The sequence below is a fragment of the Falco naumanni genome, chromosome 6 (genome assembly GCF_017639655.2).
Source record: "Falco naumanni isolate bFalNau1 chromosome 6, bFalNau1.pat, whole genome shotgun sequence".
Lineage (NCBI taxonomy): Eukaryota > Metazoa > Chordata > Aves > Falconiformes > Falconidae > Falco > Falco naumanni.
The window spans coordinates 78547488-78574371 of record NC_054059.1 but is presented as its reverse complement, the minus strand read 5'-3'; the positions used below and the strand labels follow the sequence as shown (position 1 = coordinate 78574371).

The following is a 26884-nucleotide window of genomic DNA, read 5'->3' as shown; positions in this document are numbered from 1 at the left end:
TTAAAGATGCTAAAGTTTGATAACCGACATGGACTGGGAATTAATGCAGGCATATTATGCTTGTGTATAGAACTTACTTGAGTTGTACAAAATTTGAAAAAGTGTCTGTTGTAGTAATCTTTAACTTAAACTATCAGTTATGTAAAAATAACCATAAAAAAAGGTTAGAAAAAAGTTTCTAGTACTAGCAAGTGGTCTGTCCTATGGTAAATATGTGTGTCCTGGCTCCTAGCAATCCAGTTCTCACCCATTTCTGAGAAACAAGATACATATCAAAGCATATGTTAAGCTGAAAATTATCAGCAGCAGGTTGAGAATTGAATGCTGGAATGTACATTTATCTGACAGTCAGAATTTTCTCTGCCTTTTTTGCACTTAAATACAGTAAAAATATCTGGTGTCCCCTCCACATGCACACCCCATTTTTTTGGCCCCTCTCCCCAGAGATATTTACCACCATTTTTACTGGCTCAGCTTTCCATCTTTCGGGCACTGTGGTTGAACCAACTTTTATATCAACCCATGCCATCGGTGGGTTCAGGGACATACCTTGATGTCAGAGTTGCTCCTTTGACATAATAAGCCTTGTTCCTTTACTTGCTGTTTTTTCCCTAGGCATCATTTAAGGTTTCCTCGGTATAAAGACACACATCCATAAGTTTGGTTGAGGTTCACTCTTAATAGCTGTTGTAGTTTAACCCCAGCTGGCAACCAAGTACCACGAAACAGCTTGCTCATCCCCAACCCCACCCAGTGGGATGGGAAGGAGGATTGGAAAGGAATGTAAAACTCACAGGTTGAGATAAGAACAATTTAATAGGTAAAGCAAAAGCTGCACACGCAAGCAAAGCAAAGCAAGGGATTCATTCACCACTTCCCATAGGCAGGCAGGTGCTCGGCCATCCCCGGGGAAGCAGGGCTCTGTCACACGTAACGGTTACTTGGGAAGACAAACACCATAATGCCAAATGTCCCCCCTTCCTCCTTCTTCCCTCAGTTTATATACTCAGCATGACACCCCATGGTATGGAATACCTCTTTGGCTGGTTCAGGTCAGCTGACCTGACTCTGTCCCTTCCCAGTCTCTTGTGTCCCTTCCCAGTCTCTTGTGTCCCTTCCCAGTCTCTTGTGTCCCTTCCCAGTCTCTTGTGTCCCTTCCCAGTCTCTTGTGTCCCTTCCCAGTCTCTTGTGTCCCTTCCCAGTCTCTTGTGTCCCTCCAGCATTCTGGCTGGCAGGGCCCAAGAAACCAAAAAGGCCTTGACTTAGTATAAACATTACTCAGCAACAACTGAAAACATCAGTGCGGTTATCAACATTGTTCTCACACCAAATCCAAAACACAGCACTTTACTAGCTACTAAGAAAATTAACTCCATCCCAGCTGAAACCAGGACAATTAGCCTATAGCTAGTGTGTAGGACCAGTTTGCACTTAAGATATGATCAGCATAGTTGTGTTTGTACAGAAGAGTTCACAGACTCAGTAATGATGGTACAGCTTGGATCGGAAAGTTAAAATATTTTCCTTGGATAGCTTGTTTTGGTACATGGGCAAAACAGAGTAATGCACTGCTCTGAAGGCTTTATTTTTAGCTAAATTACATCCATGCTCTCTTTTTTAGTAACAGATTTTTGATATTTTTTAAGTGCCTCTTGTCTATGATGTGAAAAACTTTGTGTTTTAGATTGAACTTTGTGTACTTTTAATTAGGCATATCTAGATCATTAAAACAATCTTTTGAAGGTTTTTTTTTATGTTGTTTACAAAATCTCATTTTTGAAGAAGTAGAAGAAATAGTATAGACTAAATCCTGATGGACTATAAAATTAAGATTCTGGCCGAATGCTAAAACTTTCTGAATTTTCAAAAATGGTAGAGATACTAGCTTCTCATAGCAGGTGCATTGCTATTTAGACTTGGAGAATGCTTGGGGTTGAAGGGATCTCTGGAGATCATCTAGTCCACCCCCTGCTAAAGCAGGGTCACCGAGAGCAGGTTGCACAGTCATGTCTGGGTGGGTTTTGAATGTCCTCAGAGAGACTCCACAGCCTCTCTGGGCAGCCTGTTCCAGAGCTCTGTCACCCTCAGAGGAAAGAAGTTCTTCCTCATACTCAGGTGGAACTGCCTGTGTTGCAGCTTGTGCCTGTTGCCCCTCGTCCTGTTGATGAGCACCACTGAAAATAGCCTGACCCTTGTGCTCTTGGCACTTGCCCTTGAGGTATTTGTAGACATTGATAAGGTCCCTGTGGCTGAACATGATACAGGCAAGGTGATTACATATAGCACTGTTCTTCAACACTTGCCACTATTTTTCAACAAAAGGTAAGACCAAATTGTAATTGGAAAGTTTTGAAATATTTTATTAAGTTTTTTCTCATTATTTGCTGATAAGTTGTTAGGCATTTTCTCAGGTTTCAGTGTTGTGGATTAAAAATATTTCCATTCATATCAAACTGTGGCTTTGTGAACAGTATATTCCTTTTGAAAGTATATTAGAATCACAGAATGGGTTGGGTTGGGAGGGATCTTAAAGATCACCCAGTTCCAACCCCGCTGACATGGACAGGGGCACCTTCCACTAGAGCAGGTTGCTCAGAGCCCTGTCCAGCCTGGCCTTGAGCACTGCCAGGGATGGGGCATCCACAGCTTCTCTGGGCAACCTGCTCCAGTGTCTCACCACCATCACAGTGAAGAATTTCTTCCTAGTATCTAACATAAATCTACCCTCTTCCAGTTTAAAGCCATTACCCCTTGTCCTGTCTCTACATGTTGTTGTTAGAAGTTCCTCTGCAGCTTTCACATAGGCCCCCTTTAGGCACTGGCAGGCTGCTATAAGGTCTGCCTGGCACCTTCTCTTCTCCAGGCTGAACAACTCCAGCTCTCTCAGCCTGTCTTCGTAGGACAAAGGTCAGCCAGTGCACCCAGATGAGCAGATGTGCACCAGGTCACCTGTACTTGGTTGTTAAACCTCTGTCTAAGAAGTAATCTGTTTGCTATGAAGCAGATCTGCTGGTGCTTAATTAACAAAATCCACCTGTTGGTGAATGAAGAGTATGTTGAATGTTATTTTCTTTAAGTTCTCTGAGTAGTTCAAATAAGCTATCATATATCAGTTTTGTGCTGGGGCTTGCGCTCTTTTGTGATACTAAAACATGCATTTGGAAACCTCAGAAAAATCTGTCTTGAAGTCCAGAGCCTGCTCAAAACCAGTGTGTCTTGTTACCTCAAGTGCAGCATTATGCAAATATCATTACAGAGATTTCAGCTGGGCTGCTTTCATATGGTGTGAAGCCTGAGCTAATAGGCTGTGTTAGCAGGAAGCTAGGCCTGTACCATTCTTCTGTAAGCAGAGAAATACTTAAATAGGTACTGATTGAACTTTCAAACTTCCTTGGATTTCCTTAAAATATTTTTTGCTCTTATTTAAATATAGTGTAGAAACTATTATTAGTATTCTTAAGAAATCACTAATGAATTGTCCCACAGAAATGTTGATGTGGCCCTCTAGGGACCAGCTTAGAGATATGACAGAATATAATATAAAAATGCATTGTTATATTTTAGAAAATTGTTAATCTGAGTGCCATGTTTCTGTTGAAAAATAGCATTTTCTCCCACTGTCTCTTCTGGATGGTCAAATGTAACGGTACTTGAAAGGGAGCATGCAGGTTTGGTTTACTCAGATATGTTTGTGACTTAGGAAAATTCTGCTTTCCTTCAAATTTAAACTGTTATATGGACCACCTTTGTATCCAGAGTCTTCCCTGGGACTTGCTAGTTATAGCTGTAATGGCAAACTTCCCTAGCAAAGAAGGAACTTAGGTCAGTGAGATGTTTCTTCGCTTAGGTTGCTGAAATAGCTCTCTGGACAGGGTAAGCTGTGCTGACAAAGTCACTTTACCTTTTGGTGTAGCTGCACATCCTGGCAGAGAGTCAAGGGTGTCACAGGTCTGTCAACAGGTCTCTTAAATACAACTTAGTCCTAGTGATTGCAGAACACTTGAGAATCATGCTGTCAGTGACCTTGGTGATGGTTAGATTTACTCAGTTTTAATGACATTTTAATAGCCCTTATTCTAATGTTTGCAGAGAAGTCATCATAAAGAATAAATAAGATACACAGGAGGTTTCAGAATACAAATAGCTATAGATCTAAAGGAGTGTGCATAGTCTCACAATCTTTTGTTCTTTGTTGAGTGCTGCTTGCTTTATCATTCAGGGTCTGATCTTTTGTGTATTGCCAGTACCTGTCTAGGACGAATCTACCAGGTTTTCTTCCCAAGGGGTGTGTAGGGCAGGGTAGGCATGGTGCACTTACCACTTTATGGTTCTTTCCAGTGGCTTGGTCTGGAGATAATTTTGTTACTTCAGCCAGTCTTTGTCTGCTTTAAACAATTGCCTTTAGAACCTTCTCTCCGGTTGGCTTTCTCAGTGAGATAAGTTTTCTCAGTTTACCCTCTTATCCGTGGGACCAGCCTGAGCCTTGTTCTTATGTTTTCTTTAGTTGGGATTTTCTCCCTTCAGGTACCTCGGATGGAGGCAAGACAGATGCTTCAGCAACGTCTGCATACTTGGTTGCTGGCTGTCTTTTAGTGTTGGAGATCAGGTCAGTTCTGAGACGTTCTTGCTGAGCGCTGAACACTTCAGCCAGGTGGACATGCCTGTGCTCAGTGTGCATTGTAGCTCATCTTAGCTGAGGTACCTCATCTCCTTTATGAAACTGTTTTTTCACAGAGCTGCATGTTGCAGCAGTTCTATCTACTCTAGTGTACATATAGTTACTGTTTGTGTTCAATCTTTTTTCTTTTCATAGGCCAACATTGTTGCAGTTCCCCAGGCATCTAACTTACTCCTTCAGGTGCTCAGACATGAGCTCCAGGTAGTCCCCATAGCCTGATAAACACCTCCTTCCCCTATTTAAACCTGCCTGCTCTGCCTTCTGCCAATGCAGTGGCAAAAGGTGGTTAGACTGGGAACAGATCCTCTCTCCATAGACAGTTCTTGACATGCCTATGACAACAATGTGAATTTCCTTAGGTATGAAATTGATGTTTATAGTAATACCACTAGATCTACCTAATTTTTTTTCTCCCCAAACCTTAGCTGTAGATGTGACACATTAGAGACATGAGGCAAGTCCTGTCCTTTCAAGAACAACGATCTGTATTTTCAGGAGTTTACCTCCATGCACAAAAGGTCATTAGTAATTCCTGTCTGTCACTGTCTAATGAATGAAACTGACTGATTTTTCTAGTGTTTTCATAGTAAAATAACAACTTCTGAACTGACACGCTCGTGGCAGTGCATGTCTGTGTCTATATGTGGATAACACGTTTTGAAGTTCTCCAGTTATTGCCAGCTAGCTTCCCGTTATGATTATGGAGTAAGAGTTCATGGTATCGGTGGCTTTGAAGTGTTGCAGATCCACATTCATTTTTTTTTGACACATGAAGATCAATAATTTATTCTAAGACTTTATTCAACAGCTCCAGAATTTTACCCGTTTTACCAAGGTTCATACATGAAATCAGTTCCCTTAGTGACCCTAGTGATGCAGTCATTTTGTATTTGTGAAACTATTTGGTGAATGTCAGTCAGGCTTGTTAATGCTCCCAGGTTGAAATTCTGGGGTCTGGAATAGTCTCTGGATTGTCCACAGGGTGTGTGCAGCTGCAGCCCACCTCATACCACTTGCCTTTAACCTGACTTTGCAGTTCCTTTTCTAGACTGTGTAGACCTTGGTTTCTGATGGGTATATTGAGTGATGTGGTACATGCTACTTCATGCGCACAAATTACTAGAGACAAGGTTTTAATTCCTTTCAGGTGTTGAACAGTCTTGAACAGCTTGATTTTTGGTGTGCTAACGTGAACAAATCCCAGTGAGGCTTTTCTTTACAAGTTTAGGTTTTTATCTGGTTTTCTAATGTCTCATTACAAGTTTCTCAGGAGAAATCCTGGCTTTGCTGAAAATTCAGGGAAATTTGCCATTGCCTTAAAAAAACCTAGGGCTTGACCTTGTGTTGTTGAGTCTACCTTGGGAAGAAACTTTCTTCCTCAAGCAAATCAGCTACATGTGTTTTTCAGAGTCAAGTGATGGCTGGTCACAAGTGCTTAAAATTGTGTGTGTTTATAAATATGAAATTAAGAGTAGAAGTTCATGTCTGTTTTCAGAAAGTTGAATGTTCGTCATTCCTTTCTGAGCTCTTTGGTGTTGTTCTGTCTTTGTCCGTAGAACTCATATGTTTCACTCTTCAAATTTATGTTCATTTTATCCTTCATTTTTTTTGTTTTTTTTAGGACCCAATGTTGTCTTCCAGTGTGAAAGCACCTCAGAGACCCACTATCCAAGTTTGACTGTAGCGTGGAGGCAGGGTGGCCAGCCCTGCTCACATATCTCTGACACAATCCTTTTGCTTCGTTTGAACATTAGATCCAGTCAAGAAATTAGGTTTTTGTGGGTTTTCTTATAATCTACAGTTACAGTTGATTTGTAAAAGCAGAAAGGATAGTGGGTCTTTGTGTGGCTTTCACTGCTGTTCATTCTTGTTTCCTTTAGTATTTTTCTTTGGTATTGATAATCGTAGATCATTAGCATGCATACCAAGTTACCGTTTGCATGGTGGGATTGCAGACACACAAAGACCCACTATTTGCACAGTTTATCTGAGCTGTTTTGATTGGGCAGTTGTTCTTTTGATGTTGTGATGTACGTACTTTGCAGAATTAAAATGTTCACTGACTACTGTTCTACTGGACTTGATTTAATCTCGTACATATTGAGCTTTTAAAACTGCAAGCCTACAAGGCTCACCCAGAGGACAAACCCTAGTTGTCTTTGTTGCTGATAGTCACTGTGATTATAAACATGCTACAAGATCTAAGATACAGATCTGGTGCAGTCCATCCACCCTTTTAATAACCTTTTTAACTAGGGAAAGAACTATTACGCGTAGAGTGGAGGATATTTTAATTTGTTTCTTCCTTCACAGTAGTACTATAGCAGAAATTTGGATTATTTTGGCTCAATATGTCCTACCCCTAAACAACCTCCTTCCTTTAAATACTTTAATTCTGATAATTTGTATTTGCTTTCGGTTTTGGTAAATAGCAAACATGTACTAGTTACTGCAGTAAGTACACTTACACAGCCCCTGTGCTACAAGACCCTTTCCCTGCCCCTTTTCTTCATTAAATAGTTAACGGTACCAAATAGTGTTTTTATCTGGCTGTGGTCTGGAGTGACTTAAAGTAGGTACTACCTGAGTCCTGCTGGTCTTCTGTTAAATAAATTGGAGCAGCCTAATATGTAGGTAACCTCGATAAAGAGATGTTGCCAGAAAAGAAACACTAACAGACACCTGGAGCTGAAGGCAGAGCGTTTGGGTTTAGGAAAGGAACTATACTCCTCAGCTCAAAAGTGGTCCTTAAAGGTACAGTTATGGCATGTCAGCAATATGGTGCAGTAATGGTGCCCATGTTTGATTAGTTTGGGGGGAGGGAGGGACCAGGACTTTAGGAGTATAACCCTGATACCCCTCTAAATAAAATTATTAGTTTAATACAGACTGCTTGTCTGCTTAAATAGTTCTGCGCTTCTGTAATGACAGGAGAGATCTAGTAGGTGCAGTATTTTAATTTAGTTGGTTTTCTGAACTTGGTTACAAAACAGCAAAGGTCACTTATGCAATCAGAAATGTTTACAAAACACTGCTTGTTTACTATATATATATATGAATGTTGTAAAGGTACTATCAGGAAAAGGTTAGTCCAATTGCAGAGATTTAAAAGCCTCTCTCCAAAATTTCTGTTACATATTTAATATACTTGATCAAGTAACGTATATGTGCCCTTGAGTTCAGAGATATATCTTTTGTGCAATACAGACTACAGCAATGTGCCTACATAAAACTACAAATGTGTTTTTATTCTGGATGTATTTTGTCTAAACCAATATTTTGTTACAGAATGAAATCATGTTATTGTAGGCAAATAATGTGCTAGATAATTCCTCAAGTATTCTAGCTGACCTGATTTCCTTATGAAACTATGTTTTAAGTATTTCTACTAAAAATATGCTAATCACCCTGAATTGCCTTCTCGGATTTTTTGACTTTGAAAGCCTGTTTAATGCAGGGTGAAGTGTGTTGTGCTACACCAGTGGCATTGAGCAGTCATTTACTGTAGTCTAATAATTAGGTGATCTTACAAATTATCCCATTTCTAAAAGGCACCGTTAACATGTGGGATTTGAACCAAACTGGTTTCCCAGTGTTCAGTGACAGTTTTCCTTGAATGCCAAATTGCTACTAATTGTCATTGAAAAATTAAAAACAGCTTCACGTCCTATCTGGGATGTTCTCGGATGTAGTTACATGGCATTTTTCCAAAACCAACTGGCATTCTACCCATTTTTTAACTGATACAGTTGGAGATTAGGGTATTGTTGGGTATGTAGATATGAGCATTGATAATTATTGAAACAGCTGTTTCATTGATGATTATTCAAACAGCTGTCCTTCAGTTTGAACTGATGAGTATTGAAATGAGGCATTTTGGGCTTTTCATGTTTCAGTATTACCTGAGCGTGCTCTAAATTCTCTAACTGTAGTAACAAAGATAAATAATACACCTTAATAATATTGACTGAAAGAGCTGTAGTCTCTGTCTTCAGTATTTGTATCTATTGCAAAAGTCTTAACACAGGTCAAGCACAATCGCCTGAGAGCTCTGCTCTCCTGTCGCACACTGCTGCAGAAAGAACTGAATACAAACACCAGACCATTGATAGGAAAGACTTAGGCTGAGGATGGCCTTAAAATAAGGCAAGCTTATTTTAAAATAATGTTCTGTAACAATGAGGAGGTATAGCTAATAAAAGCTGGGTTTAAATAAGACTTTTTCTTTCAAAAATGTTACTTTCTGTCTGGTTGTGTGCAATCTATTCTCTTGCTGATAAAAGAGTTGAGTTCAGCTGTCATCCCAGACAGCCAAGTAAAACTAGCATTGAAGTGTTCATTTATCTAGGTGAAAAAGGTTGGCTTTGGAACTAAAGGCAAAGTGGAAAGTAGAGGTTTTTTGTTGAACTGGTGGTTCCCAGTCAAGAGCGGGGAGTCTAAATGTTGCTCAGAGCCGCGCCAAGGTTAGCAGTTAAAACTGAAGCCAACCAGGAAAGCAAAATACGTTGTTGCCTGCAGTGTAATACTTGCTTAATATTGCTTCCTGCGGGCCAGCAGAGAATAGGGGCCATGGTGTAATTGTGGGTAAAAATGAGAACGATGCTGCAAATATGCAAGAACAGGTACTGAAACGCTTCCTGATTTTTTTAACTGTCTAGTTTGCATAACGGACTAACAACCTACAAACGTGTAGTTTTGCAAAAGCTTAGTTTACAGAGCTGAGTTCCTGAGCTAGCAGTTGGATCGATGCAGGAAAGTCTTGTGCCACCACCGAGACCTGCTTGCAGGGCTGGGGTATGCGAGTAGTCAGTGAATTGTGAAGGGCTGTGAAAGCATACAAAGCGCTATCTTAATGTCAGTGTTAGTAATGTTACAGTTAGTGCAGAAGGCATAAAGCTCCATCAAAAAAAAGTTACGTGCTAATAATTGAAATGTCTCCTACCAGTCACTGAATATTTATGCCATCTCGATGCTTTCTCAGGTCGTATCCCTGTGTGATGTTCTTGAGTCGGGTTGGAAACACCTGTAAATAAGTCTGCTCATAGGAATGCCGACAAACCTTGGCATGTAGTAGTGTTGGGAGCTGCTACAGGGTCACGCTACTTTAATGTAATGAACTAATAAAACTGCTGCAATGGTGTGTGCTGCCTTAAAATCTTTTTTTGTTGTTCTTTTCAAGCTAGAGTGTTAATGTTTGAGGATGATTGTTAAGACATGCAAATGCAGGCTGTGCTTAGCATGAGGCAATTGTTCATCTTTGTTTTTAAACAAAGTTGTAAGATAACTATGCAAATGTATTTTATTAAAGGGACACATAAAAGGTTCTAGTTTGTCTGTTGTGGTTTTTTTGTCCATCGGGGAAGGATGTTTTCCTATCGGAGTAGCTTGGTACAAGCCTTATGTTACCTGGCTCTGTGACATCTTGAAAATTGAATCATAAATTTCTTCTGTTGGAGCAGAGAGAATATACTTCATTTACTGATTAGGGGAGATTGGATAAGTTTTTGTTGTTTTTCCCAGGGCCTGATTGAAACCAGCTTTTCCATGGCAGCAGATATCCTGAGTTAGTTCCTTTCACAGGTTTCAGTAGGCACAGAGGCTACTGACAGCTACAGGCAGTGACAGGAGTACGTTGCAAGTGAATTAGCCTTATGTGTGCCAGTAGAGATTGTAAAATGGCTGTGGGTGACATCCCACGATACCACCAGTCTGTTTTCTGGCTGTACCAAAGGGACTATTTTAATGCCAGCCCATGGTACTTAAGGTGAGATGTAGTCTTTCCACAGGAGCCTGGGAAAGTAGAGGCAGGCTTATACAGGCCAAAAACCCCACCCCTTACATGGTTTTCCCAGCCATGTCAACTGGCTTGAGCTAAAAACACCTGCCAAAACCCAAAAAAAACCCAACAAAACCCAAACCTACAACCACCACTACCCTCCCTCCCCCCTCCAAAGAAAGAACGATCCAAACAACCCTAAATAAACCAAGCTATTTCCTTGCAATGCAGTTGACATAGGCCACCTCTACCCCTAAACAGTCTTCAGTGGTGACCCAAAGTAGTGATGCCTCTGGTATAGATGGATCCTTCAGGGTAAGGGCCTGAGCTCATGTTTGAGGCTTAAGATGTCTTTCCAGAGCTGTCGTTTTTAATGTGGTTTTTCATTGTTTGTTGGGGAAGGGAACAAAGCACTCGGTGCCCTAGCAGATCTGGGCATCTTTGTAAACCTTTTATCCCTCTGTTTTTTACTTCAGTTCTCTGGAATTGGCTTTACAGTGAAGAATTCTAATTCACTTCCCCTTTTTTAACAAAGAATAAAAAGGACATCTTTTGAAATCGTGATAGGTCTGGTTCATCTTTCTTTCATTTGGAGGATTTCTTTTCTTCAGAAAGTGTCGTTCTTCCTCTATGTACTCAAATCCAAAATACGGCAGTAATTGGAAAGGTTTTCTCCCCCAGCCCCCCCTGTTTTTCAGGCATTTGAATCTCCTGCAGAGCATCTTTTGACTGTGAAACTGTAGTTTTTCATGCAGGGTTAGTTATGTTAGTAGGAAGAAAGTATTTCTTGTTCAGGTATATTTGGAGAGGGAAGTATAATTTTAAACACAACTTTAGCGACTGGGTTTCCTGTTTATAAACTTTCCAGCTTGTTTTACCCTGCCCCTGCAAGACAGCTGCTTCCTCGTCTTGGAGAGCAGGATTTATCGTGAAGGGTGCCACAGTTACAGCAGGCATCTCTCTCTTGCTGTGCCCTAAGCATCAAAGGTCGGTGGTCTTGAGAGGGAGCCAGGCAGATCATGCCCCACTTTCTCTGAACGGTACCCCGCTCCCGGTGGGAGCGGCAGGCTGGCTTGCCCTCCAGAGGTAATGTGAACCTGTTACCAAGTCAACAGAGGGAGGCAAGTCCCCAGCGTGGGCAGCGGAGATGCCCCTCTGCAGGCGCTCCCAAAAATCTCGCTGCTTTTCACTAGCTATATGGGGAGCTTGGGATGAAGCTTTGCAAGACAGAAGCCAAACCAGCAGCTTTCATCTGCCAAAACAGGCAGTTTTACTGCTTCCATGCACATTCCTGGCTGCTAAACTAGCAGAAAACTACTGTTTTCTTTTTCCCCCTTGGGATTTGTTTGCTGCCAGGGTGTGAGCTGGGAGTCAGTTAAATGCCAGAACTGATGGAGGGAATGGAAACGTGGGAGGAGAAAGGGTATAGAGACGTCGGTCCACCCTTTCCATACCAGTGAGCCCATGGGTTGCTATGGCCACTTTGGAAAAACATTGCCAAAGGCACTAGGCAGGTAGTAGTTCTATTCTTTACCCTCGTTCACTTTTCTTCCCTTCAGATCCAAATGCCTGAACTCACTTTTTATGCCGGTGTGATCAGATCAATCAAAATTTGGGGCATTTTCATTAGTGCTTTATTTAAATATAAAATAGCACTCATCTGTTCATCGCAAAAGCTGACAGTCCAAATACAAGGTTAGTGCAGGAGCCAGTTAATTTAACTGCTTTTTTGTATCTGATAATGAGTTTATGAAGCAAATCTATTTTAGGTGCATAAAAAGAGGCTTGTTTTCCTTCCAGCATTGGCTTCAACTTCAAGCAGACAGCATGTGACAGGCATAAACCTGAGCGTGTGGGTTGTTTTAACAGCTGTGGTAGAAGCAAACAGCAACAGGAGCTTCAGTCCATCCCTTCTTTTGTGGTAGGAGTGTATCTTGCAGTAGAAAAGAGAACCATGTGGTCAAAGCTGAGACTTTCAAATCTGGACAAATTAAATCTGGTCACTGTGCAAGCCCTTGATTATCCTAAAATTTCATGTCTTAGTAACCAGGTGGCCTTAAACTCAGTCCTGTACAGACTAAAGAATGGCACTAGAATCCAAAAGTAGTACACATTGGCCACAGTCCATCTCAATGGATTGAGGTATCAAACTTCATAGGAATCGCTTTGATCTGGAACTTTACTCCTTTTTCTCATCTGATTTTGGCCTGATGGTAACTTTGGGAGGAACTAAGGCCAAAAGCAGCATCCTGCACTATTAAAAGAGCTGCAGTCCCAGATGTCTTCATAAAAAGTTGCCTCCTTTTCAAATCTAGTGAGAAAGCTTGCGAACAGTGATCCTCCTTAGGGGTACAAAACAGAACCAAAAAGTTCTGATTTTAAATCTAGCTATTGCCTTTACTCCTTTGCATTGTTCACAGGGCTTCCCTGTTCAAATACTTCAAACGGTGTCATAAAACTTAATTTGACAAGTGTTCTCTTTTGCTGAAGCAGCTCGATACCTGTGCAGCAGGAAGCTGCCCACTAGGCCACTGTCGCATCAAGTTTAGCCAAACGTTTAGTGTTTCTTGGTGTGTGTGCGCATCCCCAGTTTATTACTAACTCATTTTAATTTCATTGTATAGAGTAGCCTTCCCATAAACAGATGTATGCACCAGCAGCGAATCGACTAAAGTCACGCTCCAGTGTCCTAGGTGTGTTAGGGTGACTAGGGAGACACGGCCCTTCCTGCTGTAGGTCACTGTGCCTTTCATGACACCTGTAAGCTTTGAAAAAGTATCATTCCTCTAGAAATGCTGGATATAAGTGAGTCCCTGTGATGTCCTTTCTGCTGTCCTGCAAAATCCACAGTTCATGTTGTATCAAAATCTGATGCCATCGCATGAAGTGATAGATGTATGTTCTCAAATGCTCTGTAATTGTTGGGTTTTTTTCATTTTCCCCCACCCTGCTACTTTGCAGTACTCTGCTGGCATGGAATGGCTAACAGAAGGATCAGAGCTTGACTTTCTGTGCCCTACTTTACCCATCTAAACATATTCACCACTTTGTTTTTTTACCAGTTTTTGATTTGGTTACTAAATTTCAAACATTGTTGTCATGCTTACTAGTGTGTACAGTAGAGAAAAGTAGTGTGAAGCCGTAGGGGCTGCATGTTACTACTGAAAAATTGGGGTTTGTGTCATTGAGTGTCTGTGTGTTCCTGTGCATGATTCCGATTGTTCATACTTGATGCATAAAAATAGTTCAACATCTTTCAGGCTCATTTTGTTTCTAAATGAGGAAAAAATGTTGTACAACTGTAGCATTATGCGTTGTGACTTCACAAATTTGTACTAGTGGTTTGTATCAGAAAACAATAACCAAGGCAGAGAGCTTTAGAAATGGCGTGGAGATTAAAGGTGCAGTGTCCTAAGTGAGAACCAGACACATTTTAGATGACTTCGTCTCACAAAAGGCATCATATAAGGTAAGAGAAAAACCACAGTTTTGAAACAGTATGGCAGAAAAGGAGAAGGGATGAGAAAAATCATGAGACAAATGGAGTGGCAGGAAGTCAGGAATTCTCATTCTGCATCACAGTACAAGACCAAGGGATGTTCAAAGAAATAAAAAGGTGATGGACTGAAAAATGACATGAAGTGGGGAGGGGGTTGATCGCTACATCACTTCATTTTGAAACTCACTGCTGCTGTGGACAGGGTTTTACCACTGTGTATATAGTCTGAACCATAGGCTGGTGTGTGTTGATGCAATTTTGTTAATTTCTCAGATCTGATGGCCTGAGTGGGATCTAAACTACTGGCTTATTTCTTGTAGGGTGTGCTGACCTCCAAAGTCTTGACACTATGCAACCGATGGAAAGGAAAAGGCAGGGCTATATTCACGAACTCATTCAGACGGAAGAAAGGTATATGGACGATCTTCAGCTCGTCTTGGAGGTGAGATGCCTTGGATGTGAATATGCATTTGGAAAAAGAACACTTCTGTCCTACCGAATATTGACAATAAAGGGATTCTTGCGAATTATGAAAAGCTGGGGGAAGAAGGGGGTGTGAGCACTTACTTCCCATTCTACCCAATGTTATGTGGCTGGCCACCAGGCAAAACCATCACGTTGTACAAGGACCTTCCTGTTTTCCAAAACCCTTTCTTAGGTGTTTGGGCTCAGTGTAAAGACAATGGGCTGGACTGGGGTGTCTCGCAAAGCTGCACAGGCTCATGACAGAAGCTGAGCTGTATAAGCACTATAAAAGTTTATCGTCTGCCTTCATCTCCAGTTTTATTTCTGGAATCAAGACCACCTCGCTAGGCAGGGCAGGAACTGGCCAGTGTTAGGTGGTCTTGGACATCTGATGACCTTTCTGAACTCTGTGGTGAAGTGCTGGGGATGTTAAACAGACTGAGTTACACGGGCACGCTGCTGTCAGAGGTATTGTGCCGAGAACCCCTGAAAGAAGCTGTAGTTCTGCACGCAGGTTGGCTGTGAGCGCTCTGGGTATGGGGACGGGTGTGATGCGGAGGTGTAATCTGTGTAGCAGTTGGCTCTGAAATCATGGGAATGCTTTTCTGCTTAGAAGTCAGCCTGCAGGTCCCGGTGCTTGTCCCTGCTTTGCAAATGGTGACGCCAGTGTCAGAATGAGGTCATGCGCTTAGGAAAAATAGCAACAGCTGTCACAAGTGCTAGTAAGGAATTGTTTTTAACTGCTGAGAATATGGACACTGAGTGTTCAAAAAAACTAAAATCACTGCTAGGCTGAACAAGAGGATTAATTGCTTTTGTCTCTGAAGAATTGCTCACCTTTCTGGTTTTTTGACTGCAGGTTTTCCAAAAACCAATGGCTGATTCAGGCTGTCTCACAGAAGGAGAAATGGGGCTGATCTTTGTTAACTGGAAGGAGCTTATCATGTCAAATACAAAGTTATTGAAGTGAGTATTACAGACATTTTTATTTTTTCTTCTTTATCTTTATTCTCTTGTTCCGTTCCCCAGGATGTTTTCTGGTTTTACAGTAAATATTTCTGTCCCTGCTGATTATTTCCTGTGCATGCATGCATTCAGAACAGCTGTATGTATTCAGACTACCTCAGAAAGAAGGAGCTGTTACAAGAGGTGGGGGAAGGAATAAACAGCAAGAACAGATGCACATTTGCTATAATACCTTAGTGTTGTGGTTTAACCGCAGCCAGCAACTAAGTACGAGGCACCTACTCGCTCCCTTCCCCACCCTGGTGGGGTGGGGAAAATCAGAAAAAGGCAAAACATGGGCTGAAATAAGAAGAGTTTAATAATTGAAATGAAGTAAATTAGCACAATAATAATAATAGTAATAGCAGTAGTAGTAATGAAAAGGAGAGAAAAGAATAAAACCCAAGAAAGATAAGTGATGCACAGTTGCTCACCACCCGCTGAGCGATGCCCAGCCAGTCCCCGAGCAGCCATCAGCCCCTCCCGCCCAGCTCCCCCAGTTTATATACTGACCGTGACGGTCTGTCTATGGAATATCCCTTTGGCCAGCTCGGGGCAGCTGTCCTGGCTCTGCTCCCTCCCGGCTCCTTGTGCCCCCCCTCGCTGGCAGAGCGTGGGGAACTGGAAAGCCCTTGGCTTAGGGTGAGCACGACTGAGCAACAACTGAGCCATCCCTGTGTTATCAGCGTGGTTCTCATACTCAGTCCAAAACACAGCGCTGGGCCAGCTACTGGGGAGAAAGTTAACTCTGTCCCAGCCGGCACCAGGACAGTTAGAAGTAGAGCCTACACAAAAGCATGTGCATGGGAGATGTTCTTCCAGTTTTCTGCAAAGCAACATTCAATTCTCTAAAAATAAACTTTAGAGAGACAAAGTGGCTAATAATTCATTGAAACGAGATGTTGGTTGAGTGTAGAGCTTGATGGCGACTGTCCCAGAAACCTCAAAGGAGAGGCTCAGTCACACAGACGCCTTCAGGCAGATCGTTCAGCTGGCCGTGTTGTGCTGGTGACTTCCTGGGGGTTCAGGCTGGACCCTGCACCACCTGGAAATGCTGGTGCCACGTAAGGGAATTCACCTGGCAGGCTTGCTGCTTTTCAGAGATTGATGTTGTAAGGATCTTGATTTAGGCCTCGCAGACTTGGCAGCAAAGTTGGATGGTGTTTTCTTTCCTCTTCAGAGCCTTGCGAGTGCGTAAGAAAACAGGAGGAGAAAAAATGCCCGTGCAGATGATTGGGGACATCTTGGCCGCCGAGCTGTCTCACATGCAGGCCTACATTCGGTTCTGCAGCTGCCAGCTTAATGGAGCTTCGTTGCTGCAGCAGAAAACTGATGAAGATGCTGATTTCAAAGACTACTTGAAGGTATCTTATTCGGTAGCTTTTGTGCCTTTTCCTGAATGACAGGAGCCCATCTAATCGGCATTGACCAGCTCAAAATAACCCAGAAGAGTAAAATGTTGCGAAAATAGCTAAGAACCTTCCAAGGTGTATTTATATGATGACCATGGTTAACGCTGTGTATGCTTTACATTTATGTACCTGTCTTTCTCTCCAGCTAATTTATTACTCCATTTCCCATTCCGTTGCTTGTTACTTCAGTGTAACGCTAACCCCACAAAGCTACGGTGCCGGTGTCTGCACCATCCCAAAAATTCACGCTGTCAGAAGGGGTAAGAGTCTGTGGAGTTGAAATAAAAAAGCTGCTGTTCTGAACACGTTTGTAATTCAGTGGGGGGCGTGCAGTGTGTCTGAACGGTGGGGTTGCTGGGGCCGGAGGTGTGCCGTGAGCGTCACAGGCAGGCACACCGCCGAAATAAATAAAGAATTGCTGCCATACTGCAGGTGGTGTGGTGGCTTTGGGGCCATGAAAGGAGAAATGCCAGAACTGTTGACATCAGGCATTTCTTTCTTTCATTGCTTTGTTTTTTTCAACCTGAGTGGAGCCTGTAGTGTCAAAATAAAAGCTGGAACTCTTTTGAATGTAAGGATTCTGCATGAGCAATGATCCTGCAGCTTGTGCTGGCAAAGCGTCTGGGTACAATGACAGCACCGGCTCTCGTTTGTTCTAGATATTGTTTGCTTACCGAAAAAGCTGAGATTTCTTGGAATGCCTGGAAAAATGAATCTGATCAGTTTTCAGTGCGGTGAGCCAATTGTTTCTTGATGAGTAATGCAGTGTCTCTGTTAAATCTCTGGGTTGCACCATAGAAACTTGCCTTGGACCCTCGTTGCAAAGGAATGCCCCTCTCCAGTTTCCTCCTGAAACCTATGCAAAGAATAACCCGCTATCCTCTGCTTATAAAGAGTGTGAGTACCCTAAGCAAGGTTTTGTAGGTGAATACTTTTGAGTTTGGTCTCAATAGCAAAAGCAAAAAAAAGCCTTGTCCCTTTATGGGGATTTCTCTGAGAGCATGGGGAAGCAGGACCTGTGCTTACGTCTGGTTTTATCTTGTTTTCTCCCATTTTTGATCCATACCAGATTCTAGAGAACACTCCAGAAAATCACCCCGATCACAGTAACCTCAAGCTTGCTTTGGAGCGTGCGGAGGAGCTGTGCTCTCAAGTTAATGAAGGGGTGCGTGAGAAAGAGAACTCGGACAGGCTGGAATGGATACAGTCCCACGTCCAGTGCGAAGGTCTTGCTGAGGTAGCCGCGTTGATACGCTGTATGGCGGAGACTTTTCCGAGTCATTTCAGAAAGGCTGGGGGAAGGAGTGGGAGGCCTTGCTCACATCCGTTATTGGAATGTCATCCACTGCCGAGCTCGTGGCAGAGCAGCTTTTACTAAATTTTGCTCACAGCCATAACAGGATGAGCCCTTTTCGCATCATTGTGGCAGTGGAGAAATCTTGATTTATCAGCTTAAAACTGATACCATCTAAACCATGAAGCAAACAAAAGTAACTATCTCTGAAGTTCTGCTTGTGGTGCCACCTGGCTAAGTCAGGTGTTACTATGTGGAATTTCACTTAGTGTGTGTTTCCCAGGGTCTTCCTTCATGCAGGAGGGGCACAGAAGCCCTTAATACCAGGTCCTTACAGATATGTGGGGTTCAGGCTCCTGTACCTTTCAGGACAGCCTTCAAAGTGAGGTGTTGTGACAGGTCTCCGCTGGCTGCGTAAGGAACCAGGACTTGACAGGCCCAACGGGTCTGTCCTGGTTGCATCACCTAGTCCTGCACCCGTAAGAGGTGACGTGAGTGCAGACTCTGCAGGCTTTTCCTAAACACAGCTTCTGGACAACAGAACAGTGGCTGTGAGGTAAATGCCTTCATCCATCAGACCCCCGTGTGTGGTGTTGGTAAAGCTTAAATCTCCTTTAGGCTGGGAGTAGTGGTGGTACCATGGCGGATCGTAAACCAGTTTCCCTTCTCTTCATTTGTAACTAAAGTCATGAAACCAAAAAGAAGAGCGTTTTGAGCAGCTTGAGTAGCCTTCACTGTGAAGAGCAGCGGGAACTGACATCCGCATCAACTTACTGCTGCTAATGAGTTTTGTCTCTCCTAGCAACCCGTGTTCAACTCCCTCACAAATTGCTTGGGCCCACGGAAACTCCTGCACAGCGGCAAGCTGTACAAGGCCAAGAGCAGTAAGGAGCTGTATGGCTTCCTTTTCAATGACTTTCTCCTGCTCACCTACATGGTTAAACAGTTTGTATCTTCCGGCTCCGATAAGCTGTTCAGCCCCAAATCCAACTCCCAGTTCAAAATGTACAAAATGGTGAGTGACTCACGGTGCTCCGTGGTCTTGTTGATACAGTGGGACCTGGCTCGGGGTGAGGAATGCTGTTGTCCCGGCTGGGATTAGCCGGCTGGCCCTGGTTGTTAGCTGTCACACGGGCACGTACTGTCAGCCAACATGCACGAATGGGCTTAGTCCCCAGAAAAGACAGGCTTCTGGTCTTGGTTTAATACACACTTCCGTCCACTTTGAGGTGAAAAGGCAGGAACAGCGTCATGCCTGAGCAGCTGGGTGGGATGTTCAGAAGCAGGAGCCTCGGCTTAAGTTTGCACAGGTTCCCGCACCCACAAGAAAAATACCTGTACTTCTTTAGAAAACAGTAAAAAGTGCAAAACTTTAGTCTCTGTGCCCACACAGTGTGTGTTCTCAGGATTTTGGGTTGGGAGATAAGTTTAAGTATCAGGGCTGCTTTCCAACGGGGAACCTGAGAGATTCCCAGGCTTTCCAGGCTCTGAACTGCAGCTCTGCTTAGGCAGTCCTGCCCTTTTCACAAAGCTCTTCATCCAGGAAGACAGGATGGGGTGTATCACCAGAGCAGTTTTCCCCCCAGTCCTTTCTCACATCCTTTACAGGGTGATCTGACTGTTAGTCTTGTGTCCTACAACTTTCATTTTCCCTACAGTAAAACTGTATTTAAACATCCTTGTAGAGTTTCTGCTTATTGTCAGGGTGATGCTGCCACAGGGATATTTGCTTCTCTTTCAGCCTGTTTTCCTTAACGAAGTCCTAGTGAAATTGCCCACAGATCCTTCCAGTGATGAGCCAGTTTTCCACATATCACACATTGACAGAGTTTACACGCTTAAAACTGACAACATTAATGAGCGGTGAGTAGAGAAAATGCAGACCTGAGCTTAAACCTGTTGCTCACAGCTGTTCCCATTGAGCAGACGTGGGGGTCTCTGAGTTCAAGAACAGGTTTAGTCTCTTGGTCAGGAAAGAAACTCATTTGACTCTTTATTTGAATTGCAAGTTTTCTCTGATTTTGTTCTGCTTGTGCAGCAGCTCTTGCAGTGGAATCCAGTTACATCTACTGCTCCTTGATGTAACAGTCGTATGGAAGAACAGTTTAGGGCTGCAAAGTCCAGCGCCCCATAGGATTCTTCCCCAGTCCTGGTCAGTTTTCAGCGTGACCCAGCAGTTTTTAATAAAAAACAGCAGCACCGCTTTCACTTATTTAGGTTGATGTGTAAATGTGGCAAAAGATTAAATCCAAAAACCCCATCGCTTTAGTCCTTGAGCTGACTTGATGTGCGATGCCTCTGAAACCCGGGGTGGTGGTGGTGGGAGAAATGGCAAAAGAAACGGGGGCAGAGTCGCCGATACTGAAGAGTTTCCAGCCTGTGGTGTGACCCTGACCATAGGGATTGCTCTTTGCAGTACTGCCTGGGTCCAGAAAATCAAGGCAGCATCAGAGCAGTACATCGAAACCGAGAAGAAGAAACGTGAAAAGGCTTATCAAGGTACCCGCCGAGTTCTGTAGTGTCCCCCTCACCCCTGTGGACGTGTGGGCAGGGCCTCTTCTGGAGGATGCCATGGTGTCTGTGTAGGGTCTCCCTCTTCAGATCCATTGCCAATTGTTATGGTTGTGATCGATCCATTTATTTCTGACTTCTTTGTTTGGTCCCAGCTCGCTCACAGAAAACCTCAGGAATAGGACGCCTGATGGTGCACGTGATTGAAGCGACAGAACTCAAGGCCTGTAAGCCCAATGGTAAGTGAAGGAAATGGAGAGGCTTGCTGGGAGGAGTTCGGTGGTTTGGGAAACTTTGTGCTTTCAGCTGCAGCTTCTGAACGAATTAGCCATTATTTAGCTTCAGAGGACCAAGTGAAGAACCAGCTCTGTGCTGCTCGAGGATATAGGGGTTACCTGACCCACATCTGCTGGACAGCAGCATCGATGTGTGTCCCGAGGGGGAGGTGTCTGCACGGCAGAGGTGTCTCACTGCGTGTTCTGTGTTTAGGGAAGAGCAACCCCTACTGTGAAATCAGCATGGGCTCCCAGAGCTACACTACAAGGACCCTGCAGGATACCCTGAACCCCAAGTGGAACTTCAACTGCCAGTTCTTCATTAAGGATCTGTATCAGGATGTCCTGTGTATCACCATGTTTGACAGGGATCAGTTCTCACCCGATGGTAAGTGTGAACATTTATTTTAGGAAAAGAACGCTTTTCTGTGACTTGGGGTGCACAGCTCCTCACCAGGATTCCAAGCACCTGTAGCTATGATTGCTTCCTGAAAAGCGTTGTTTAAAAACAATGCCTCCTTACTCAAGAGGTTCGGTAATAGCCTTCCCAAGCCAGGAGCTCTGGGCAGTCGGGTTTGGTCCCACTCTGGCTTTTCTGTCAGATACAGAATTATTTTTTTTGTCAGGCTGGCAAGACGGAGAAGTTGAAAAGCCACAGCTTTTCTCTCCCAGTGTAGCTGCGCGAAAATAAGGTGCTAGGTTATATTTGCACAGCAACAGCTTGATAAGGTTTCTTTTTCCACAGTCAGTCGCTTCTAGTACTCTTTAAAAGGGTAAGTGCTTTATCAGGGCTCTGACACACAGTTGATTATTGCAGATTTGGAAGGTAGTGCCTTGACCCGAGTGGCCCTGTGTGTAACTGTAGCTCAGTCTTTTCTCCTGTGAGGGAACGTGACTTTGCTGGGCTCTTCCCAGTCAGACAGCTGTGTCTGTTTTTCAGTTCATGGTAAACCTTTTAATGCACACACAGACACAAAGGTGTTACATATGAAATGGCCACAAAGAGGGTATGTCATTCCTGAATGGGACTGTAAACCTGCTAGTGGCAGCAGTTGTTCAAGGCCATTGTTCTGGTGAAAAGGATGATATATGAGCCTCATTGAAAGTTGGCTGAGCCAAAACAGTTGATTTATTTTTCTCTTTGTAGCAGCACAGGTGACTTGTAAACAAGTTCCATCACTTAATTCTGACCTTCCAGCTCAAAGACAGGTGAACATTTGAAATGGTGTTTCTGAAAGGGAACTGTATTCTTAAAGCCCTTAGATCAAATTGTGACATAAAAGGCATGTTTTCCATCCTAATTCCATAGCATTTTTGTCTTCTAGAAAGGCTCTTTTTTGTCACCGCTTTACAAAATGTACACAGGGCTGTGGGCTTTTCAAACATGAAGCTTGGGAGCAGTGCTCTGGAACTGAATACGTACCATGCAGCATTGCTGCTTAATCCAACACCTTCAGATTTTCTAAGCTTAACATCTTTGCTTAATGAAATTTCTTCCTTACCCAACAGATTTTTTGGGTCGCACTGAAGTTCCAGTAGCAAAAATCAGAACAGAACAAGAAAGCAAAGGCCCCATGACCAAACATTTACTGCTGCATGAAGTTCCAACAGGTGAAGTCTGGGTTCGTTTTGACCTGCAGCTATTTGATCAGAAAACACTCCTCTAAGAACATTTTTTTTTAATTTATGAAGGACAACTGAAGCTGACAGCCTGAAAAATTTTTTTTAAAAGATTCCTTGCCCCATGCTGGTTAATTAAGCAAGAGTTCCTGCTGCTTCCGTATTTCCTCTTAGTTACTGGTTGCATTTAGTTTGTTGCAGTGCTCAAAGTTGTTGTTGATCTATGCAAACACAAATGTTACTGTATATACAGTACTATAGTTCAGTGCCTTTTTATTATGTTGGAATATCTTGGTTTTGGATGCCAATGTTTCCATTTTCAGGGCCATAAAAAATACTAAGTAGAAGTGTGGCATCAAGATGTATGTATATTTTACCACTTAGTCTGACTTATAGACTGGGGAATGGTTTAAGCTCAGAACTAGAATCATTCCATTTGAAATCTGAAAGGTGATATCCACTGGAATCTTCCCATCTCAGGATGATAGTTTTAAGAGTAAATGCTGGAGAAGCCTTAGCACTGGAGAAGTCTCCGATATATTGTATATTCTGTAAGAATCAAGTGTAGTTCTTTACTTGACTTAGTTCTGCACTGAAATCAGTAACTGCTACTTGATTTTTCTTTCTGCTTCAGTTTGATTCATCATTCTCTGCTGAGACAATGTGGTTGTGAAAAATAACTAGAAAAAATATTTTAAATACTGTGACCCACAATAATGTGGAAAAATATTCTTCAGCTTTTTTTTTCCTAAACCTAAGTTATTTGTGTACATTTCCTTGGTCTTGCAGACCTCGATGTGAATCTTGAAGCTTTTGACATTGCCAACATGTATATAGAGAGTAAAATATAAGTTTATTAATGTAATTTGTCTACAGATGTTTATTGATGCATAGTGATTTTTAAAAAGTATATTTTATTGTACAGGGGAATGTGAAATAATGAGGAAAACTTACAGGATTAAAATCAGGAAGAGTTTATTACAAGTTTAAAAGGTTTGCTCGGGGGAAACTGTCACCCCAACATGAATCTGTAGAACAAGATTGATAGAATACCAAAAACTGTCTCTTGGTACCAAAATCAGAGATGGTTTTTAAAAAAAAAAGTTTGTTTATAAAGAGTTTGATACATTGTAACCGTTTTACTGCCTCCTTAAACTGCTTTGTTGAAAAAGCACAGCATGCAATTCTGAGCAGCCCCTGCTCTTGTTTTCCATGGGTGCACCAATACATCCTGATGTCTGACAGTTTCACACCTGATTGCCATCTGTGTACCCTCCTGTTACAGGGCTGAGTCAACCTCTGTTACTTTTAACAGTTTTCTGTGGTTCAGTATTTCTAATCCTAAATAAAACTAAATCTTGGCAACTCTTGAGAGATGGTGTCTGTGCCGTGGGAGTCTGGAGCTTCTTGTACAAGCAGAGGGAAAATTCTGTTTCCAGGCTTTGACACGAGAGCTGCTGTGCAGTCACACTAGCAGGGAGACAGGGACCGCACTGGAACAAGAAATGGATTTAGAGGGTGCTGACAGCATTTGTTGCTTAGCACTGACCTTCCGGAAAATGCCAGGCATTTTGTACAAGCACACTTCCCACTCCCCCCCCCCCCTCATTATTTCCTGCCTCCTCAGAACACTCAATACGTACGGTAAAGTTTGATTTACTGCTTGTACACTGCCTCCAGGAGAAAGTCCTTTGAAACCTTGGTAGTAGCCTAACATTATTTTGCAAATAATAGTTTGCAAGACATTCACTATGGGAGTTCTGATAAAGATTTGCACAAAAACAACCATCATTTCCCTATCAGTGCCTTCTAAGCCACTCTCCCGTACCCGTCTGCTGGCCAGGCACACGGCCAGGAGCACCTCCTTCTCAGGGAGGGGGTTTGTTCCTAAATCTCAAGGTGGCCTATTTCAGCTTCATGCAAAATTGCAACAATTACAACTACAATTTAGCAAGCTTTGCTGCTCCCTCTGCCCACTGCTGACCTTCACCCTTCCTGCAGTACCCAGAGCTGTAGCTGTTGCCAGACCTGGGGGTTGCACACAGATTCTGCACCGCAGCGAAGAGAAGCCTATACCAGACTTCATTCTAACTTCTCTCACCAGTTCATCTCCTTTAATACAAAGACTGTCACCCTATAACCCACAGAACATTCACAGAGCTGAGCCTAAGTCAAACCTCCTAGAACAGGGGTCCTCAAACTACAGCCCACGGGACGGATACAGCCCCCAGAGTCCTCAATCCGGCCCCCGGTATTTGGGGGGGGAACCAAGCAGCTGCAGATGGCTGCCTGCCACTTCATCCGTGCGCCGGCCCCCTGTTTAAAATGTTTGAGGACCCCTGTCCTAGAACAGCAGGTTTTGGCCTGTTGAGCATGAACTGGAGCTGGAAATAACAGCAGCAGCACCTCAAACACTTCTTTGGCTGCTGGGTAACGGCACTTCAGAGCCGTGAGTTTCAGACAGTGAGTTTATTGAGTTTGCCCCAAGACTCAGCCTGCTATCACTTGCTGTGGCAGATGTGACATATTCTGCAGCTGGTACCTTCCGATGGCTGCGCTTGCCACTGCAGTCAGCTGGAGGACAGGTGCCATCATCGGTTCTTGCCATTCTTTGTGGTGGCTGATGACTTTCTGCCTTAAAAAAGAAGTAAAAGCAATTGCCAGTCTGTGCAACACAAAGGCTGCTGTAGCCCAGCGCGGCTTCCTGCACTGGCTTGTTCCCACACCGAGTCACTCCAGGAAATGTTTGTGTGACTAGTTTTCCTCCTGGAACGCGTCATTATCCCATAACTGCTGTAAACATGCTGGGGTAAAGCCCTGGGCCACGGCAGGGGCTGGTGGGGAGAGAGCGGGCTTGGCTCGGGAAGGACATCAGGCGCCCAGTTCAGCTTTAACGCTGTTGGCACTGGGGAGCAGCAGTTCCCTTAACTGTTGTGCTCTGCAATGGCAGAACCAGAGAGCTTTCAAAAGGGGTGAGTCCAAGCACTGGGACTTTAAAAAACCCAACATAATTACAAAAACCCAACAAATAAAAATCACTCTTCACTGATCCCAAATGCTTCTCTATCAGGGCTAGCTGGGGCTCTAGTGTTTTCAGCTTAGGCAGCTGCACCGCTGCACCACCATTAGTGACCTCTACTGTATTCTGAGTCCAACCAGCCCGTACACCTAAAAAAAAAAAAAAAAGCCTGTTATGAAGCTCAGCTACAGGATGCAATGTACTGGAGTTGTGCGCAGCTCCCTCAGCACAGGCTGCTCCTGTACAGGACCAGCCTGGTGGCTTAAGCCAGGACAGGTAACCTTATCTCAGTGGTCAAAGAGCAAATACGAGACAAAGCCTAGAGAACTGGGACAGTTCAGCCTGGAGAAGGCTCCGGGGGAATCTCATCAGTGTGTACAAACCCCTGAAGGGAGGGTACACAGAGGACAGAGCCAGGCTCTTTTCAGTGGTGTCCAGTGACAGAACCGAGGCCATGGGCACACACTGAACCACAGGAAGTACCATCTGAACACCAGGAAACACTCTGCTGCTGTGAGGGTGACCGAGCACTGCCACAGGCTGCCCGGGGAGGCTGTGGAGTCTCCATCCTTGAGAGATATTCAAAAGCTGTCTGGGTATGGACCTGGGCAACTGGCTCTAGGTGGCCCTGCTTTAGCTGGGGGGTTGGACAAGATGACCTCCAGAGGTCCCTTTCAACCTCAACCAGCCTGTGATACAAGTAGGGGACCTCGCTCTGCTCCCAAAAATCTAGAAACTGATAGCAAAACAACCCCCAAAATCCAAAGCAAGTATGAACACTAAACCCTTTCAGATCTTCCAATAAAGCATCCAGGAGATCTTCCACAGCTTGACATGCAGGCCTGCCTGCCAGGCTGCAAGCAGAAAATGCAGGAAACCCCACCAAAAGCCACTTTATTGCAAGGCTCAGCTTGACCATCAATGCTCTGCTCTAATACAACCTGCTGTCCAATCCATACCTGAAGGCTTTCCCTTCACCAACACTCCTTTCTCAGGAGAAATACACAACAAAGCAGAATTCACCATGAAATTTAAGTTTTAGCAAATACTCTGCTGTGCAGCCAAGGAGAGGCCTCATCCACCGTAGCTGTTGTGCTGCCTCTCAGTAAACAGCACATTAGCTCTTGCCTCTTCCTTTGGTGGACCTCGCTCGCGATGTAGGCGTGTGGCACCTTCAGCCACTGGGCTGCATCCATGCCTTGCCGGCCCAAGGGAAGCTGTGGCAGTTCTGCTCTGCTCAGTTTGTTCAGCTCTCTGGTAGAGCATGGTCTTCCTGGCAAGAAAAAAAAACAAGGGCTTCATGTGAGCATCTACTGTCACGAGCAAGGGT

General features: G+C 43.6%; 2 protein-coding genes across 13 annotated transcripts in view; one reads left to right on the top strand and one right to left on the bottom strand.

The window, feature by feature from the left end:
• Positions 1-23900, top strand: part of ITSN2 (intersectin 2) — an 87422-nt gene extending 63522 nt beyond the window's left edge. For 2 of the 3 annotated variants that reach the window (XM_040597849.1, XM_040597850.1), the window contains exons 29-39: positions 14274-14395; positions 15278-15384; positions 16604-16787; positions 17634-17732; positions 17905-18072; positions 18932-19144; positions 19871-19992; positions 20546-20628; positions 20796-20879; positions 21130-21303; positions 22425-23900. In XM_040597849.1, coding sequence (XP_040453783.1) covers positions 14274-14395; positions 15278-15384; positions 16604-16787; positions 17634-17732; positions 17905-18072; positions 18932-19144; positions 19871-19992; positions 20546-20628; positions 20796-20879; positions 21130-21303; positions 22425-22582 — 1514 coding nt within the window. In that variant the 3' untranslated portion in view covers positions 22583-23900. Of the gene's footprint in view, positions 1-6299; positions 10001-14273; positions 14396-15277; positions 15385-16603; positions 16788-17633; positions 17733-17904; positions 18073-18931; positions 19145-19870; positions 19993-20545; positions 20629-20795; positions 20880-21129; positions 21304-22424 lie in introns of those variants that run through there. The other variant, XM_040597851.1, reaches the window with a different exon arrangement.
• FAM228B (family with sequence similarity 228 member B) overlaps positions 23494-26884 on the bottom strand; it is a 17915-nt gene continuing 14524 nt past the window's right edge. For 5 of the 10 annotated variants that reach the window (XM_040597855.1, XM_040597860.1, XM_040597856.1 and 2 more), the window contains one exon: positions 23494-26827. In XM_040597855.1, coding sequence (XP_040453789.1) covers positions 26586-26827 — 242 coding nt within the window. In that variant the 3' untranslated portion in view covers positions 23494-26585. The remainder of the gene's footprint in view (positions 26828-26884) is intronic. The other 5 variants (XM_040597858.1, XR_005828439.1, XR_005828440.1 and 2 more) reach the window with 5 other exon arrangements.